Source organism: Neodiprion virginianus, chromosome 4, assembly GCF_021901495.1.
Source record: "Neodiprion virginianus isolate iyNeoVirg1 chromosome 4, iyNeoVirg1.1, whole genome shotgun sequence".
Lineage (NCBI taxonomy): Eukaryota > Metazoa > Arthropoda > Insecta > Hymenoptera > Diprionidae > Neodiprion > Neodiprion virginianus.
In genome coordinates, this window is record NC_060880.1 from 8,752,665 (window position 1) to 8,768,638 (window position 15,974).

Consider the following 15,974-nt stretch of genomic DNA (forward strand, 5'->3'; position numbering starts at 1 on the left):
TTTGAAATTTAAAAAAACTGTAAATTAAATTGCATGAATTAATTTGAATTATTTCAACTCAAAAAATTAGTGAGTGAACTCAAATCTCGGATTATTTTACCCTCTGTTAGATTAACATTGTTGAATTTGGCTCAAATGAATTTGCATAACTGAAACGTATACGGGCGTTCTTGAAAGATATCCTATGATGTCAGAGCCTGGTAGTCGGCGCCGTCGGTGCCATTTTATTACTACATAACCGAAGTTTTTAATTTTAATGGAGGCAAATTGTAATTCTTGGGTTTTCCAATTACTCACGTCACATAAATTAATTAAACATAGTCAATAATATACCTGTTCTACCATCCACACACGAATAAACACGGTCAAAGGTCAGCTGTTAGCCTGGTTGCATTACTTTGATTTTTTTACATCAGATGACATACTGCAAAGTGAGAATCCCAGTATGAAAATTTCAGGCGGTTCCTGGTGGTCAGTACATAGGCATCGTCAGGAACATTATATTATTCGACTCTGCATGATCTGGGTACACACAGTGAGCAATGGGAACATCACTTCTTGTTGCCACTACGTACCGACCGAGTGCCGACCTGAGTTACTATACTCTTTGGACTTGAGTTGCGCATACAGGGCAGAAGGGATGCAGAGGGCGCCACTTAACGATGTATTCATCTCTGCAATTTTTGATTACGATAAACCCCAAAAGGCTAGCAATCTTTACACATCTTCATTCTTCAGTCAACGACAATTGTATGTTATTCGTTCAGTTAACCACAATGAAAGAAACAGAAATTGAAATTTCATCACTTCAAGTAACTCTACAATTTTCAACGGCATTCCAGAATTAATTAATGCGACCTGTGAATACAAATTCTCAAAACGCAAATCTCACGGTGAATTTAACCCAACTCTCAAGACAAACTATCCGGCTAGGGCGCGACACGAAGTTGACAAGATATAAAAAATTTTGTGCTGAAGTGCAGCGGGTTCTAACGATGTAAAGTTACTGCATATTTAACTTTACTGGCCAATGTCATTTATTAATTTTTTTTCATTTTAAATATAAGGTTACTTTGAGGTTATGTATGTTTTTTGAGTTGCGTTATGCAATCTCCTATCTTTTTTAGAATTAATGCAATGGGGAACTGGCAATTAGAAGTCGCTAAAATGGTGTTGTACATGGCATTTCCAGTGGGTATGTTCCACTACTTTAACCAGCCAGAAGTTTATGAAACTTGGGTCACAAAAACGAAACGTGAAATCTACCCCATGGTTAACAAAGAAGAGGATGAGGCGTTGAGACGAAAAATTAGGGAAATACGTGAAAGACAGGACGCTAAGGCTTTTGAGGTGCTGGAATCTAGTTTGAATAAATAGGTAATTAGTATTTGTCATTCATCATTTATTTGACACTAAACGTTTCTTAATGCCGAGTTTTACAGCCAATAGAATATATTCAAAATTATTCATTCAACTAGGTTCTTAAGCTGTTAAAAATACTTTTCTAAAAAGCCAATGAGTTTCAAATATAAAGTAATGTTTATCGTTGCTGATGTAAGTTGTTAATTAAATTTATATTATAAATATTTATTTGTTACAACCATCAGTGTTCTTGGTGCTTGTATGATTTGTTGATTTTCTTTAATAAATTATATGATATACCTAACATCCATAGACTATTTTCAACACTCATGATAGCAATGCAAAGATATTTGTATTTAGTATAAGATTCAATACAAATTGTGAAAAGTCCTTATATTTGCTATAACATTTGATCACCTCTGCACGAATTCTTGTATCATAAAAGATGTAAAGTCATGTAAAGCAGAAAACAAAAACTCATAATCTATACATTTTATGTTTTATCACACTAACTGGAAGCATTTAAAGTAGATGATTATTATTAGGTACTCATTCTTACTGAGGCCATAAGAAATAATGATCTGCTCTAAATTTGTTCGGCAGCATTTACGTTAAATATTTCGTAACCAATGTTGGAACATGCAAAGTTCTGCTCTGGTATATTCACCCTTTAACGCAGACTTCATAGTCATATTTTTTATAAGGTTGAAACTTGTCACCATAAGGTAAAAAAATGTTGCAAGAAAATTCACCTTTTCACAATTTTGAAATAACTCAGAAGAGTTGTTCACAAATATGATTATGTTAATTACGGTGTCCCATATATAGGGTATTGACGAACTTCTTCAAACATACCCTCCAAATAAATTTCAAATGATTCAAAAACAATTGCCAAATTTTATCAAACTTTTATCTCATCTCTAACCTGTGCCAACAACAGGGTGAATTTCCCTGTTTAAAATATACGTGTTTCGGACACGTTCTCAGTACATATTTTATTATAAAAGCAATATTGTTTAAACAATCTGTAACTGCGAGGTATTGGTGGTCATTAGTATTACTATATGAGAAAAAATTCACATCATCATACCATGCAATCGCGACGAATTGTAAACCCTCAAAATCTGACTTTTTGCATTTAGAGGAAGTGCAAATTCGTAGCTGACAGGGAAGTTCGATGTTATTTTTGTACGTCGTTCTCATGCAAACCGGACTGTGCTGGCGATATAAAGGGATCGGTGCATTCACCAACGGGCTGTTCCAACCGAGGCTCAGACTCTATAATAAATCAATAACCTGATGTTTCAATAAGCCAACGATGATGCATGCCCAGCCTCCGAGAACTCAGACAATTTAATAACCCTTGAAGCCGAACAGATTTTCCAATATAGATTTCTGTAATAAGTAAGTATGTGAATAAAAAACCATTTTTCAGCATTTATTCATAGTAGCATAATTTTTTTTTTTTTTAATCCATATTATTTTATTGTGTTAATCCCGAAATATAAAAGACTCATTAGACTAAAATGTACAGCTGTATTTCATAAAAATTGTATGAATTTCTACATATTAATTATATTGATCATATGTACATATGGACAAAATAGAGATTTATGGGATTGAGTTATTGTAACAATGCATGTTAAGAAAATCCATTATTTCATAGCCAATGTATAATTTGAAATTCAGTAAACCATGATAAAGTAAAGTATGGTAATATTTTAAAAACTTGACTTCTACAAAGTCAATCTGTAATTGCAAAATAATGATTTTTTACCTAACGGTTCATGTAACGTTAACTTTATTAACTTCAACTTCATAGATATTTCACATACATCAGCTATCTGTACTTTAGAAAAATAATTTATATAATTAAAATTTAAATATTGCTTCACGTCCTGTATTATGTTTGCTACCTAACTTTGTCCAAGAAATGAAAACCTTTATTCATATGTTTTGTGATTTGCTACAGTCAATAAATACCTCAGAGTACTTCGAGAATTGAAAATCATGTGTGTATATAAGCAATGATAGTTCTAACTGACTACAGGTATTATTGCAGTACTTTCATTGGTATATGGAATTATTAGACAGACATGAAATTTATTGCTAAACCTATTTTTAGCAGGATCAATAAAAAACTCGTCTGCATTTATCAATGTAGCATTTCGTTACAAGTAGTAAGAACTACAATGATGAAATTTTATCTTTAACAAAACTACAGAAACTACATATGCCACAACATACAAGGAGGGTCTTGTGAAAGGGCCTGTTCCGAGCCACGCGGTCACTGCCAACGCTAACAACAACTAAAAGTATTCGTTCACAACATTGACCCGCTACACTTGGCTCAGCTAAAAGTTGTGCATCTGTTGGGGCTGCTAGTGACCATGCGGATCAGAATGGATCCTCTTACGAGACCTTCCTGTAGATCAACTGTAGTTATTTTGAGCGAATAACTAAAATGAAATAATGCAACATCTTATGTATGTGTACCTTGTCAAAATACCTGATACTACAAGAATGACCAAATTTTTTTCTTCACACGGCATGGTTATACCCTCAGAAAATAATAGAATTCAAAGTATAAAAAGCAACAGAAGCCTTGGTTAATATTATGCCTATTATTAATATTAACCTTTCAACTTAGTCAACCTTTAGTTGAATGGGTTTGTATTGTCTGACCATTAGTGAAACAATTATACCTAAACTGGATAATAATATACATAACAAAGTCGCACTTCTAGTCCCGTACAGATCTCCCATCAAACCTGCAAGCAACGGTGCTACAAAACGGGCAATATTAGATATGCTGTTGCTAGTACCAACCAAAGAGCCTCGTTGCGTTGGAGAACATCGTTTTAAGACCATGTCCATTCCGACTATTCTTACTAAAGAGCTAGCTGCTGTAAGTGGTACGATACTAAGCATGAAAAGATGCAAAGTTGGGGCAGTGAAAAGTCCTACATAAGATATTGTTATGATTATAAATCCATGTAAATTACGCTGCTGGAAGGTTAGATCGTTTTTATAAAACTTCTGGTCTATCCAACCAGCTAATAAGCCTGCTAAAGATGCTATTAGACCTTGAAAAGAAATCGTATAGCCTGCCCAACGAGGCGAAATATTGTATGTCTCCTGAACATTGGCAAAATAATTTGATGTGAATATTGCATTAGAAACAGCCATTAGGAACTTTAGAGCAAATACATCCCCATAAATTATCCAATCAACATTGACTAAATGACGCACTACACACAACATTTGCTCTCTTATACTCAAGTACTGCTTTTTTTTAAGAGACGTCTTGGTTTCATCTGGTGACCCAGTTTCGGGTGGATCATAAAGAAAGAAATACGTCGTTCCTGAAAAAATTTCGAATGTTTTAAGTAATTATGAAATTACTAAAATGATCAAAAATTATTATGGATCGATGGCATTAACTTTTCCTATCAGTACGAAAGCTTTCTTTAATCGTAAAAGATGGGGGTGCCCTAGTCGATTTCGACGTCGATGTATATATGTCCAAAAATCAAAATTCACATATCTCAAACGTAAAATAGGGCTCAACAGCCCCATTTTGGTATGCCATACTGAACAACAATACTCCAACACATTTTCATTTGACGCTGAAATAAAGAAATGGCATCGATTCTAGGAACTAATTTTATATTGCGATTTCGTAGTGTCTGTGCTATTTTGTATATTTCTGCATCAAATGAAAGTGCATTGGAGTAATTTTCGTTCAGAACTGTGTATTGAATTGGGCTGTCGAGCTCTTTTTCGCGTTTAATTTATATGAAATCCCCTTTAAAGTCACATACATCAATTTCCTTGTAAAATCAGCCACGAAACGAACTTGTACTTATAAAATTAATGAACCAATTAGAAAAAGATTATTGTTCCTCTCAAATTTTAATATATTTGTTTTTTAATATATTCACGTAGAAAGTTGAATATATCTTTTTGAGATGTTATTCACTTTTAATTAATTTGACAGCTAATTTTACATCGAAATCCTGTAATGGTCTACTCAGAATTTATTAGGAAGGTGATGGCAATATGTTCAAACTGGACTATTGCAAACTGTGTATACAGTGATATATTAAGCATACCAATATTGACAGCAAACAATAAAGCAGTGCAGTAACACAAGTAAGAAAATCCATGTTCCAATTCTGCAAGGTGTCCACCAATTGCGGGCCCAACAATGAAACCCGCACTTGACAGAGCAGTCAAGCGGCCAGAGATTTTACTTTGTTCCTCTGGTAATACTCTGTCAGCTACAATGGTCCGTGCCAAGACTTGGATGTGTTTGAAAGTACCTGGACAATAAATTCAATTGTACTGAAAAACTTTGTAAATAACTATATACTAAGTTTTAGGTGTAAGCAACCTAAATTCATAAATAAACAATAGAACTCATTACCCAAACCAGCTCGGATTATTAATATCACCCATAGGGATTTTACAATGCCCAGGAAAATGTAAGAAATTGCAGATATTGTCAGACTGATTAATAAGATTGCTTGTCGTCCTTTTTGGTCGCTCCAACTTCCCTGGAATAATGGTTTTATCATAAAAAATATCAAAAGCCCTACAGTTATTATTAAATTAGCATTTCGAGGCGAGCACAGTTATGTCGATCAAACTTTTGAATGCTTAGTGGTTTGATATACAAGTAGTTTTGCAATGACAGTTCCACTGCAGCATGATTATCTCATGCAGTGAAAGTTCAATCCGACATTCTCTTCGGCAATTATTGAAATTATTCAAATTTCCGAAGATTAAATATTATCACAAATGTTCAAGTACTAACGATAATAGGCCCACTGATAAGTTGAGTTCCAGCATACAGTGAACTGAAGAATCCAATTACAATATGAGATGCTCCCAGTGCCCGGAGATGTGTAGATAGCAGAGGTATAGACAGGCTAACAGCAAACAAATCCTGAAAAGTTGAACACTCAATTAGCTGATCATACGCAAAAAATTGGAAAAAACCTATCAATACATGTTATATTCAATTTAAACTGCTTCTTTATAGACGTAATGTAGAAAGTTCACTGTAATATATTTATCAATGGTTGTATGGATAAAGAGTCTCCTGGAATGCGATGGTGATATACATATATTTTTGAACTTGTTCTTCTCGTCCCGCCAGATATATAAGAAATACCACTGAACACAATTCACAATTAGTATCTTTGGATTCCTTGAACATATGTTCTTTGGCCTGAAGACTCGTAAATTGATAGTTGCAAAATTTATTTTTGTGATTATTGGTTATTTTTAGTGGATAAATGTATGATATTGAGATAATTTCCGAAATTAAATGAACGTAGAAACATCGGGCACACTGGGTACACGTTTCAAGTGGAAGGAGGAACTATAGCAGGATCAGCTGTTGTTTCACACTTACCACAAATGAAACGACGTAAACCCATGTAGGATTGAATTTCATTTTGCTTTATACGTCGGAAAAGTCTGATTTCTATAGCAAAAATCGAGGTGAATCGTCAACTCATGTCCACGTGGTGATAACTTTATTGTTCTGTAATCATTTACATAACTGATTTCCCAAAAAATCATTTCAATCTAGTGACAAACACTTACAATTAGCTTGTGTGTGTATACATGAATTATTCTTTGGTCACAGCGTAAGTATGCATATACGTGTATGCATGTTATACTTGGGCCTCACATACGCTTGTATACATGGATATACGCTTGCTACGGCTAATACCTATATTGCCACCTGAATGCCACGCTTAATCGGCGCGCCTTTTATCACTCGACTTATCAATCGGTCTTGTGCTGGCCTCCTTATACTTAGCCCCTTATCTGTCTCAATTGTCGTGGTTTGTTTGGTGATGGTTGGACCCACGTGAACGTTTGTCGGTAATTAGTTCACTTATAAATAATTGAGTAAAATTATTTAGTTTTTTTTCCCCTAGCCCCTCGATGAAAATGGTCGCTTGCCGCCAAAGGGGGGGCGCGAGTAGTATGAAGGAGACAACACCCTATACGATAAAGCTTGTCCCCAGGTTTGGGGTAACGTGAGAATTGTTTGAATGCGATTTAAGTGCCTATTACGGAAAAAAGTGGATTTTTCGCTATAAAATGTAAAAAAAGAAGAGCGACGATCATACCCTTCGAGCACATACAGTATATGCTCTAAGATCGTACTCTATAAACCTGCATGTTATGAACACACTGTAAATTCTTAAAATACGCATTTGAACTGAGTGAAAACCAGTGAAAACCGAGTAATTGCTTTACCAATGTCAACCGACATTAAATCCGAGGAAACATGGCAAACGGTGAATCGCAAGATCATAGGTGGAAGGGGGAGCCCCAGAAACTGGACCAACTTTTGAGCCGAGCGCTGGTCGAGTGTAGTCTCCTACAAGAAGGCTAGAAAACAGGAGACCGAACTCCTATTGTAATGTGAGTTTGAGGTGGGCCCCTATACGACCGTCGCCTGGCGTCGCTGCTAATCGTCGGGTACATGCGCAATCCGATATTGCGCATCTTGACATTCATTCTGTTCATTCTGTTTCTAGAACACGGGGGACTTGAATTATTTGACTGCGCAGTACCAAACTGCGCATGTACGCTATGGTTAGCAGCGACGCCAGGCGGCGGTCATGTATGGGACTATCCCCACCACCCGAGTTCGTTCTCCTGTCCTTCTTGGTGTCCTACCTACTACTCGGCGAGGGTGACACACTGTAATTTTGGCAGACGTGGAAATGTTGCCGGCCGCTAGTGGCGCTGGTAATCAAGTGGCTTGAACAGGTAATAGGGGTAACTACTATCAGCGTCACATAGGTATACTTGAACGGCTACGGTGGCAACATTGGGTGCTTTCCATTTACTGACTCAAGTCGACTTGTGTCACTATTTCTGGTGTATTCCTTTGTCCAGATTGGTCGGTTACACCAGAAATAGCGACACAAGTCGATTTGAGTCAGTAAATGGAAAGCACCCATTACGTGACCGTATTTTCGTAGCAGGACAGCCGTGAATGTCCGCGAACTAAGGTGCATCGTCTTTTTTCCTAGAACGATAGACAAACCCCATTAAAAACAGTACAAACTAAAATTCAGAAGAGAATGTTAAAATTTTCCAGACTTGAAAAACTTGATTGGAACCTGTATTTGATAATTTGGAATCTTGGTAACACCTCTAAGAAGAATAAGTTATGAAAGACTGATGTATCCAATTTACTATTAATAATTTCGGAACGTATCTTTTATCTCTTATGGAGATAATTCTTTCTATCTCCGTGGTTTGGTGACTATTGTTGATCCAGAGTTGGCCAACTTGCCAAGAGTGCTGCTGCTGCTGCTAGTAGTGCTAGTCTCTAATATTGTATAGTCCCGTGCATGCGAATGATAAACTTGTAACTTTTCAGTCATTGATTTGTTTTAAAAATATTGGTATATGTAAGACGTATTCCATTTACATCAGTCACAATGATAACAACGTAAAGAACGTTATGCGTACTCTGGTAGAAGAATATATGTAAATTGTGTTATTAACATAATCATAACCTACAAGTCAAATATGGATACAGATAGAGATAAGATGAAGGATAAGGTCGACTACAAACCCACTAAATATACCTCTGTAAAAAACATGCGATTAATTGATCCAGAGGACCGCCTTAAAGCACTGGCAGATTATGGGACTGCTGTTGACATAGACCCTAATATTCCACCGCGAAGGTATGACATCCACTCAGTTTGAATTAGTTACTCATAATTGTAAATGGAATATCACCATAAATGATCAAGTTGATGTCCTAACGCTATTGTAACCAGATATTTTTAAAAGAACTCGTTATTTCACAACTTTAGAATTGTTTGAAATTCAATAAATCATAATACAGCACCAACTCAGATTTTGTAAATTCAAGTTTTGTAGTTATTTCTAAGCACTGCAAAATAGTGGTTTTTATTTTAACATTCACCTAAGTTATTGATACTAACTTCAGACTCATAAATGATGAGATTGTCCATTTTTTCATTTAATCTTCGTTTTATATTTCTGGTTGTCTATTTTTCGATGTAACCACATTTGCAATTTCTTTAATTTATCGTACATCGGACAGTTTCTGCAGTATATTCTTTAACACCATCATGATCACAATTTCTACTCCTTCACCTAATCCTGAGCGCAAACATCCTGTTAAATTATTTTTTATTATTCATCTTACATCATTAAATTTTTTGACTTTGAAAGTTAGTATGTTAATACAAGTCATTCCTGAAAAAATCACTATTTTGCAACTTTCAAATGACTAATGGATTTGAGTTAGCAAGAAATGACTATGTATTACTTTATTCTAATGCACTGAATTTCAGCCAATACCAATCTTTTGAAATATCAAGTTTTCTTAGAAATGCATTATTACATTAATGTCAGAAACATTAGCTTACTGGATTTTTGTTTTTTTTTTGGCTATTTGATTGATCTATATGAATATTCAGCCAATGAACCAGTATTCACCGTAGGATAATGATATACAGTTGTAGAATATGTATAATAAAATACAAGGCTGAAGGTAGTAGCTCGAATTAGCAGCCAAATGTTCTAATGTTTGTTCGATCAGGGTAGAGAATTTCAAAAATCAACATTTTTTTCAAATACCTTGAACCCCCAATATTATCATACAATTATATGGATATAACTGAACTGCATTTTTCTATTTCTAATAAATTTAACACATTTGGCTGCTAATCCTGGCTGCCAGCTTCAGCTTCATAATGAAACACTTTCTATGTTACTATGTAGTGAAGTTATTAGCGAGATGTGAAACTATTCTAATTAAATGTTTCAGATATTATCGTTCTGGAATTGAAATGATCAGAATGGCTAACGTATACATGGAAGAGGGCAGTCAAGAAAATGCATATATTTTATTCATGAAATTTATGACGTAAGTTACCAAACTTTTATCTGAGGCTTGAAATTGAAACTCAGTTTTAATAATGGATGCAACAATTTGTTCTTGAGCTCGTAGCTGGAAATGATAGTTAACTATTAGATTTTTGTTTTCAGAATTTTCTTAGAAAAAATAAGAAAGCATCCACAATATGACACAGTGCCTGTAAAAGATCGTGCGACAAATCAACAAAAGTTGCGGGAAATTTTCCCAAAAGCTGAAGCACTGAAAAAGCAATTACTTGCTCAGTATAAAATGGAGCAGATCAAATATCTGGAGGATGCAAAGAAACGGGAGAAAATTGAAATGGAACGACTTAAAAGAGAAGAGGAGCAGAGGTAACTTATTTTTTTCACTCACCTATAATATAAGTACACAAGAATTATATGCCATGCTAAAAGTGCATTGATTCTGTTAGTTTGCTGTATTCTTTAATTTGTAGAATTTTCAAAAGGAAAAAAATGGAAATATATTAACGCTAAAATGTACAAAGGTAAAGTATAGGAAACAAAAACATAGAACTGTCAGTATCCTGTAATATTTTTATATTTATTCGGATGATTCTATATTAAGGTTTTTCAAACTTAACCTTTCTAAATTTTGGGTTTTTATATTTTGATTTTATGTATTCAACAAACTTTGCGAAATAGTTTTTCTCCTGTTATCTCAACTTTCCATATTTTTTACTTCCACCATAATTTGAGATATGAACTAAATTATGTGCGAGTTACTTTGATAGCTATCGTTTAAACCTGTTCTTATAAATTGATTAACATGTTAAATTGCTTAGTTTATTACGTATCTTAACAATAAATATAATAGTCAGTAAAATGTTACTCCAACATTGTTTGAAGGTTGAAGGACGAAGAAGATAGAAAAAATAAATTAGCCGCTCGGACAGCTGCAAATGCTGCTAAAGCAATGCTTGGTACAACTTCATCGGTGACTGATCAAGACATTGTTGCAAAAAAACCGATTGTAACCAGACCCCAATCTCCAATTAAGGATATAAAGCCTCCCCGAACTGAAGAAAAGTAAGCGCATAATGTTAGTTGAGGCATCTGGGAACTGAAAAATAGTTTTGTTGGAAATCAGTTGATAGCAAGATACAGCAATTCAGAGTGTCACCTATTATTGTTATTAGTTTCTCGATAGCTTAAAATATGCAGTGAATAATCCAGATATCTTGGATTCTCTTTCAAAAGCTCGGTTTGTGTTTTTTTTTTTTTTTCTCTAATTTTATTTTTCTGAACTTAGAGCAATACCAGAAGTTGACCGATCTACTAAACCTCGTTTACTGGATAAGCATGCTTTGAGAGATGTAATATTACCCAACAAAGCGATGACTGAATTCTTGTTACTGGCTTCTCGCAACACGATGCTAAACAAAGAAACTTGCGGGATATTGGCTGGCAGATTGGAACGTAATAAATTACTCGTCACCCATGTACTGATCCCTCAACAAACGGGATCACCAGATTCCTGTACAACGCATAAGGAAGAGGATATCTTTGACTACCAAGACCAGCATAATCTTATCACTCTTGGTTGGATCCATGTGAGTTAATGAAATATTGCCATTCTTTCCAAGAGTAATTTGATAAGTTTTAAGAATGTTCAAATTATGTTTTAGACTCATCCTACACAGACAGCATTTTTATCTAGTGTAGATCTTCACACTCATTGTGCCTATCAACTAATGATGCCTGAAGCAATAGCTGTTGTGTGTGCGCCAAAGTATCAAGAGTAGGTGTATATAATCATTATTTAAAAATGATTGAACTTTATATAAACTTTATTACTTATCGTGTCACTTTTCTGCGCTACTTATTAACTGATTTATTCTCATTATTGTTCCAGTACTGGATTTTATACTTTGACAGCAGACTATGGATTAGATTTTATAGCTAATTGTCGGACATCGGGATTTCATCCGCATCCAACACAACCAGCCCTTTACACTGTAAGTAATTATCTACAAAGTATATTTTCATAAGCATATTTATAAGAAACAATGCTAGAAATCATCTCTACTTTTTGGGTTCATTCAGCTGGCTATTTCATGTAGATAGATTACATGGTGTCTTTGCTACGAGAAAAACGGAAGTAACAGGAAAAATCCTGGAATTTTTGGAACCAGAACAAAACCCGGTAAAAATTGGAAAATTTACTGGTACTTCCGGATAATAATTGAAATTTTGCATAACCAGCGAAAAATTGATATCTTGCAAGAAATTCTTCACAATTCATGTAATATAATCAGACAGCTCACAGAAGCTCTATATTAGTTGTGTTTTTTAATTTGTTATTATAAATGCATAAAATGAAAGAGAAGAAACAAAATATTCTTATTCTTGTAACCCAGATTTTTTTAAATTTTCAATGTGCAATCAATGGAAGACCAAGCTGATATCAATGGTCTGTGACTAAATTTAAACGTCTCACTACTTATGGAATTCTAAAAAATCAGTGAAACGGTAGTCTGTGATCTCTTATATTGTCAGAATCAATTGCGAAATAATTCATTCTTCTTGGAATCTGATGATTTTCAGTATATGAAAAGCGTTTGATTTCTGCAAAAATAGATCGATATAGAACATTTGTAGTTTACATCACCCACGGTGACATCGAAAATGTATTTGTTTTGGTCGAAAATGACATTTTTTGAATTTCAATTACTCTTTAACTTCTTGGTTCTCTAATATACGGTAAACAGATTTTTCAAAAAATATCAGTATGTGTTTCGGTTCGCCGGTCTGCCGTTCTGTCGATTGATCGGTCTATTAGCCTGTCCCTTGCGATCATCTCGAAAACGTCCGGGAGATAACACAGTGAATTATTAACGGCTATACGGTAAAATGACTCGCAAATTCTAAGTATATACTCTAAAATCAGTAATATACCGATGAAGAGTTCTCACACTTAGCGCTATGTAACTGAAGCTGTGCTGCATCAACGTATCGCTAAAAATTGAACACATTAAATCTTTGTTATTGATTTGATAGAAGGTTTAGTGATACCAGTAATCGATGTCAAGGTATCGGAGAAAAAATGTCCTGTTAAGAAATTCAGTAAAAACCCGGGAATTTTGTTTAGTGGTTTTCATACCATTATAAAAAGCTACTCACTTTATCGCAGTTATTCTAGTTTCCGATATACACTTGGCGAGCACATATTATTCTCTTATTCTGCTCTGTTGTAATAGTTCTTTGAGTAACCATAACTCTTATTTTTGGATAACTCTGAATCTAAACTCATCACTATCAAGCTCTTGTAACAGTTATTATTTTCTCTTTCAAACGATTTAATCAGATAAATCTCAATCTATTATATTATTCACAACTATAATTATTCTTGTTCATATTTCATTCCCAGTTTGCTGATAAGCAAGAATCAATTACTACAAATTTAAAAATTTCTATAGCACTTTTTACTAATACTAATACAATGACATAGCATATATTGAGTAAGCTTTTCCAAGATTATGGTGTTTGCCATCACATGTATACATACCTATATGGTTTTCACACAGAGAACCTGTGAGTTTCCGTAAATTGGTTTCCAAACGGTTAATGGTTCCCATGTATGAATTCTTTATTCAAAAAGTAATTGATAAATGCTTATGAAGTGTAAAGTATGATTTTTGTACCACAGTTATTACAAATCTTCTTACATATAACAAATGTTACAGGTAGCTGAACATTGTAAGTTGGATTCAATGGCGCTTATAAATATGGTAGATTTGAGGAAATGAAATGTGCATCTCATACATGTCGTCTTACCTGCTGGCTTGAGCTGATGTACTGTCAATTGTTTTTCTATTACCAAACATTATTATTATGGAACAATACTTTTGAAAGTAAAAATGGAATTTGGGCAATTTGATGTGTCGTCGACGACTCTGATTGTTCATAGTAATTCAAATGTGTAGTACCAAATTCGTTACTACATCTCGTAACTCTTTTATCTGTTGTTCATAAATAAATAAGAATAGAGTCATAATATATTTATATACATAGGTGAGTAATCAAATTCAAAAAATTTTTTTTACATGCACTCGAATACGGTTGATACAACGAAATATTTAGATATAAACATTTAAAGCTTATACCATTGCAAAGCTTAAATACCACATAGATTGTAAGTAAAGTTTATAATATGTGGGGCATTCCAACATAAATTTTTTGACTTTGTATAGTGTTGATGTGATTGGCATTTTTGCCCGTGTGGTTTACTATTACTGCTCGTAGAGTAATCAGACTTCAGTTGTTTAGCTCATTAGCTAATGACATAAATGAGTAAAAACGCAAAAAAGAGTACTAGAAGTCAGAGACTGTATTAAAATGACATTTAGGCACTGGTCTCATAACTTTCGCCGTACATAAGTGCACCGCTGCACAATTGAAGTACTAGTGTTTTACTGCCATAGAATATTTGTCACTATTAAAGTGGAGCATCACTGGAGAACAGTGGCGATCACTTCCGCATTACTGGACTCTAGTACTCCTCACTACTGGGGACCATCAGTGCTTACTTCTGCTCTACTGTGCTTTGGTACTTTGTACTACTGGACACAAGTGATTATTTGTAAGTAAAAGATGAGGGTGAAAACAAGGATGAAAATTTCAATAGAGCAACAGAGAAAAAAGTAGGTTCGATTTGATATGGAATACCCCATGTAGAGCAAAGAGTGAGATTTGAAATTTAATTGCAATACATTGACAGTTAATGTACTGCATAATACTTGAGCAAAGTTATATTTCATGTTAACTATTTATTACATTTTTATAACAGTTTTCACACTATGTATATAATATAACAGATATCTGATATGTAACCATCAAACGGTAATTGCGCAATGTATTAGTAGCTTTACAAATTGAATTGTGATATTTATGCTAAATATTAAGGACTATATGAAATAGGTTGGCATATGCAATTCACATATTAATGATTTATGCTATGATCAACAAGTTTGTTATATTTTATTCATTAAAGTTAAATGTGGCTTTTAAGGACTATATGAAATAGGTTGGCATATGCAATTCACATATTAATGATTTATGCTATGATCAACAAGTTTGTTATATTTTCTTCATTAAAGTTAAATGTGACTTCAATAATTCAATATAATTCAACTTACCACTTACTATTACTGTTCATTCATTTTCTATTATTTACTTTAATAAATTCCCAATTATATATTATAATACAATTTCGAATAGTGCGATGGCAAATTGGACATCAGACTGGATTATATTGTACAGGAAATAATTCGATTTTTAATAGGAAACACAAAGTAATTGTAATGAGCGCGTACTGAAGAAAAGCAGCTGTAGCTTTGGTAAAAGTGAAGGATCACTTTTTATGTCATTTGTTCAGAGTTATAAACTCATCCCGTTGATTAACCCCTAGATTAACCGCGATTTCATGAACTTCGAGCGTTGATTGACAATGGATACAGACTGCTAGCCCAATGGGGCTTTCCGTAACCGACAATGGATAATAAATGGGGAACCCACGGTCTTATATACCACACTGGGAGCTTTCCAGCAAGGAGACACAGTGTGACACAGCGGGTTGCCACTCAATGCTAGGGTATGGGGACCTTATTTGATCATTCCGAAAACTTTTAATACCAACTCAAATGACGTTAGAA

At 34.2% G+C, this 15,974-nt stretch overlaps 3 protein-coding genes across 11 annotated transcripts; 2 read left to right on the forward strand and 1 right to left on the reverse strand.

Annotated features, from left to right (window-relative positions):
• The first annotated feature begins 650 nt into the window (after window positions 1–650).
• On the forward strand, window positions 651–3,487 carry LOC124303191 (protein PET100 homolog, mitochondrial). 5 transcript variants are annotated; one of them, XR_006907860.1, is made up of 4 exons: window positions 674–750; window positions 1,128–1,377; window positions 1,479–1,554; window positions 2,505–3,487. XR_006907860.1 is itself a non-coding variant. In XM_046760113.1 (3 exons), exons 2-3 carry the CDS (start codon window positions 852–854, stop codon window positions 1,375–1,377), a joined length of 396 nt encoding a protein of 131 aa, XP_046616069.1. In that variant the 5' UTR covers window positions 651–750; window positions 843–851; the 3' UTR covers window positions 1,378–1,666. The 5 variants fall into 5 exon arrangements, 4 of the variants coding, with proteins under 4 accessions (XP_046616069.1, XP_046616067.1, XP_046616066.1 ...); XM_046760113.1 differs by lacking the exon at window positions 2,505–3,487 and adding an exon at window positions 843–997 and having other exon boundaries at window positions 651–750; window positions 1,128–1,666; XM_046760111.1 differs by lacking the exon at window positions 1,479–1,554 and having other exon boundaries at window positions 2,507–3,487.
• On the reverse strand, window positions 1,491–7,322 carry LOC124303190 (major facilitator superfamily domain-containing protein 9-like). 2 transcript variants are annotated; one of them, XM_046760109.1, is made up of 5 exons: window positions 7,071–7,322; window positions 6,182–6,313; window positions 5,792–5,921; window positions 5,478–5,687; window positions 1,491–4,727 (listed from the first exon to the last, which is right to left on the reverse strand). In XM_046760109.1, the coding sequence occupies exons 1-5, from the start codon at window positions 7,080–7,082 to the stop codon at window positions 4,009–4,011; spliced, it is 1,203 nt and encodes a 400-aa protein (XP_046616065.1). In that variant the 5' UTR covers window positions 7,083–7,322; the 3' UTR covers window positions 1,491–4,008. The 2 variants fall into 2 exon arrangements, with proteins under 2 accessions (XP_046616065.1, XP_046616063.1); XM_046760107.1 differs by lacking the exon at window positions 7,071–7,322 and adding an exon at window positions 6,785–6,916.
• A 641-nt stretch (window positions 7,323–7,963) lies between these two features.
• Window positions 7,964–15,464, forward strand: LOC124303188 (STAM-binding protein-like A). 4 transcript variants are annotated; one of them, XM_046760105.1, is made up of 9 exons: window positions 7,964–8,163; window positions 8,945–9,095; window positions 10,211–10,309; window positions 10,432–10,653; window positions 11,170–11,349; window positions 11,573–11,873; window positions 11,949–12,061; window positions 12,176–12,278; window positions 14,007–15,464. In XM_046760105.1, the coding sequence occupies exons 2-9, from the start codon at window positions 8,956–8,958 to the stop codon at window positions 14,067–14,069; spliced, it is 1,221 nt and encodes a 406-aa protein (XP_046616061.1). In that variant the 5' UTR covers window positions 7,964–8,163; window positions 8,945–8,955; the 3' UTR covers window positions 14,070–15,464. The 4 variants fall into 4 exon arrangements, with proteins under 4 accessions (XP_046616061.1, XP_046616062.1, XP_046616060.1 ...); XM_046760104.1 differs by lacking the exon at window positions 7,964–8,163 and adding an exon at window positions 8,622–8,854; XM_046760106.1 differs by lacking the exons at window positions 7,964–8,163; window positions 14,007–15,464 and adding an exon at window positions 12,367–13,123 and having other exon boundaries at window positions 8,614–9,095.
• The last annotated feature ends 510 nt before the right edge of the window (window positions 15,465–15,974 follow it).

What these genes read in the sequence shown, in the direction of transcription:
- LOC124303191 (XM_046760113.1), top strand. Translation starts at nt 852, where the DNA reads ATGCGACCTGTGAATACAAATTCTCAAAACGCAAATCTCACGGTGAAT. An exon ending in GTGCAGCGGGTTCTAACGAT is followed by an intron (nt 998 to 1,127) that starts GTAAAGTTACTG and finishes TATCTTTTTTAG; the next exon opens with AATTAATGCAATGGGGAACT.
- LOC124303190 (XM_046760107.1), bottom strand. Translation starts at nt 6,826, where the DNA reads ATGAAATTCAATCCTACATGGGTTTACGTCGTTTCATTTGTG. An exon ending in TTATCAGTGGGCCTATTATC is followed by an intron (nt 5,922 to 6,181) that starts GTTAGTACTTGA and finishes CCATTATTCCAG; the next exon opens with GGAAGTTGGAGCGACCAAAA. An exon ending in AATAATCCGAGCTGGTTTGG is followed by an intron (nt 5,688 to 5,791) that starts GTAATGAGTTCT and finishes TTTATTGTCCAG; the next exon opens with GTACTTTCAAACACATCCAA.
- LOC124303188 (XM_046760103.1), top strand. Translation starts at nt 8,935, where the DNA reads ATGGATACAGATAGAGATAAGATGAAGGATAAGGTCGACTACAAACCC. An exon ending in CCTAATATTCCACCGCGAAG is followed by an intron (nt 9,096 to 10,210) that starts GTATGACATCCA and finishes TAAATGTTTCAG; the next exon opens with ATATTATCGTTCTGGAATTG. An exon ending in TCACTCTTGGTTGGATCCAT is followed by an intron (nt 11,874 to 11,948) that starts GTGAGTTAATGA and finishes ATTATGTTTTAG; the next exon opens with ACTCATCCTACACAGACAGC.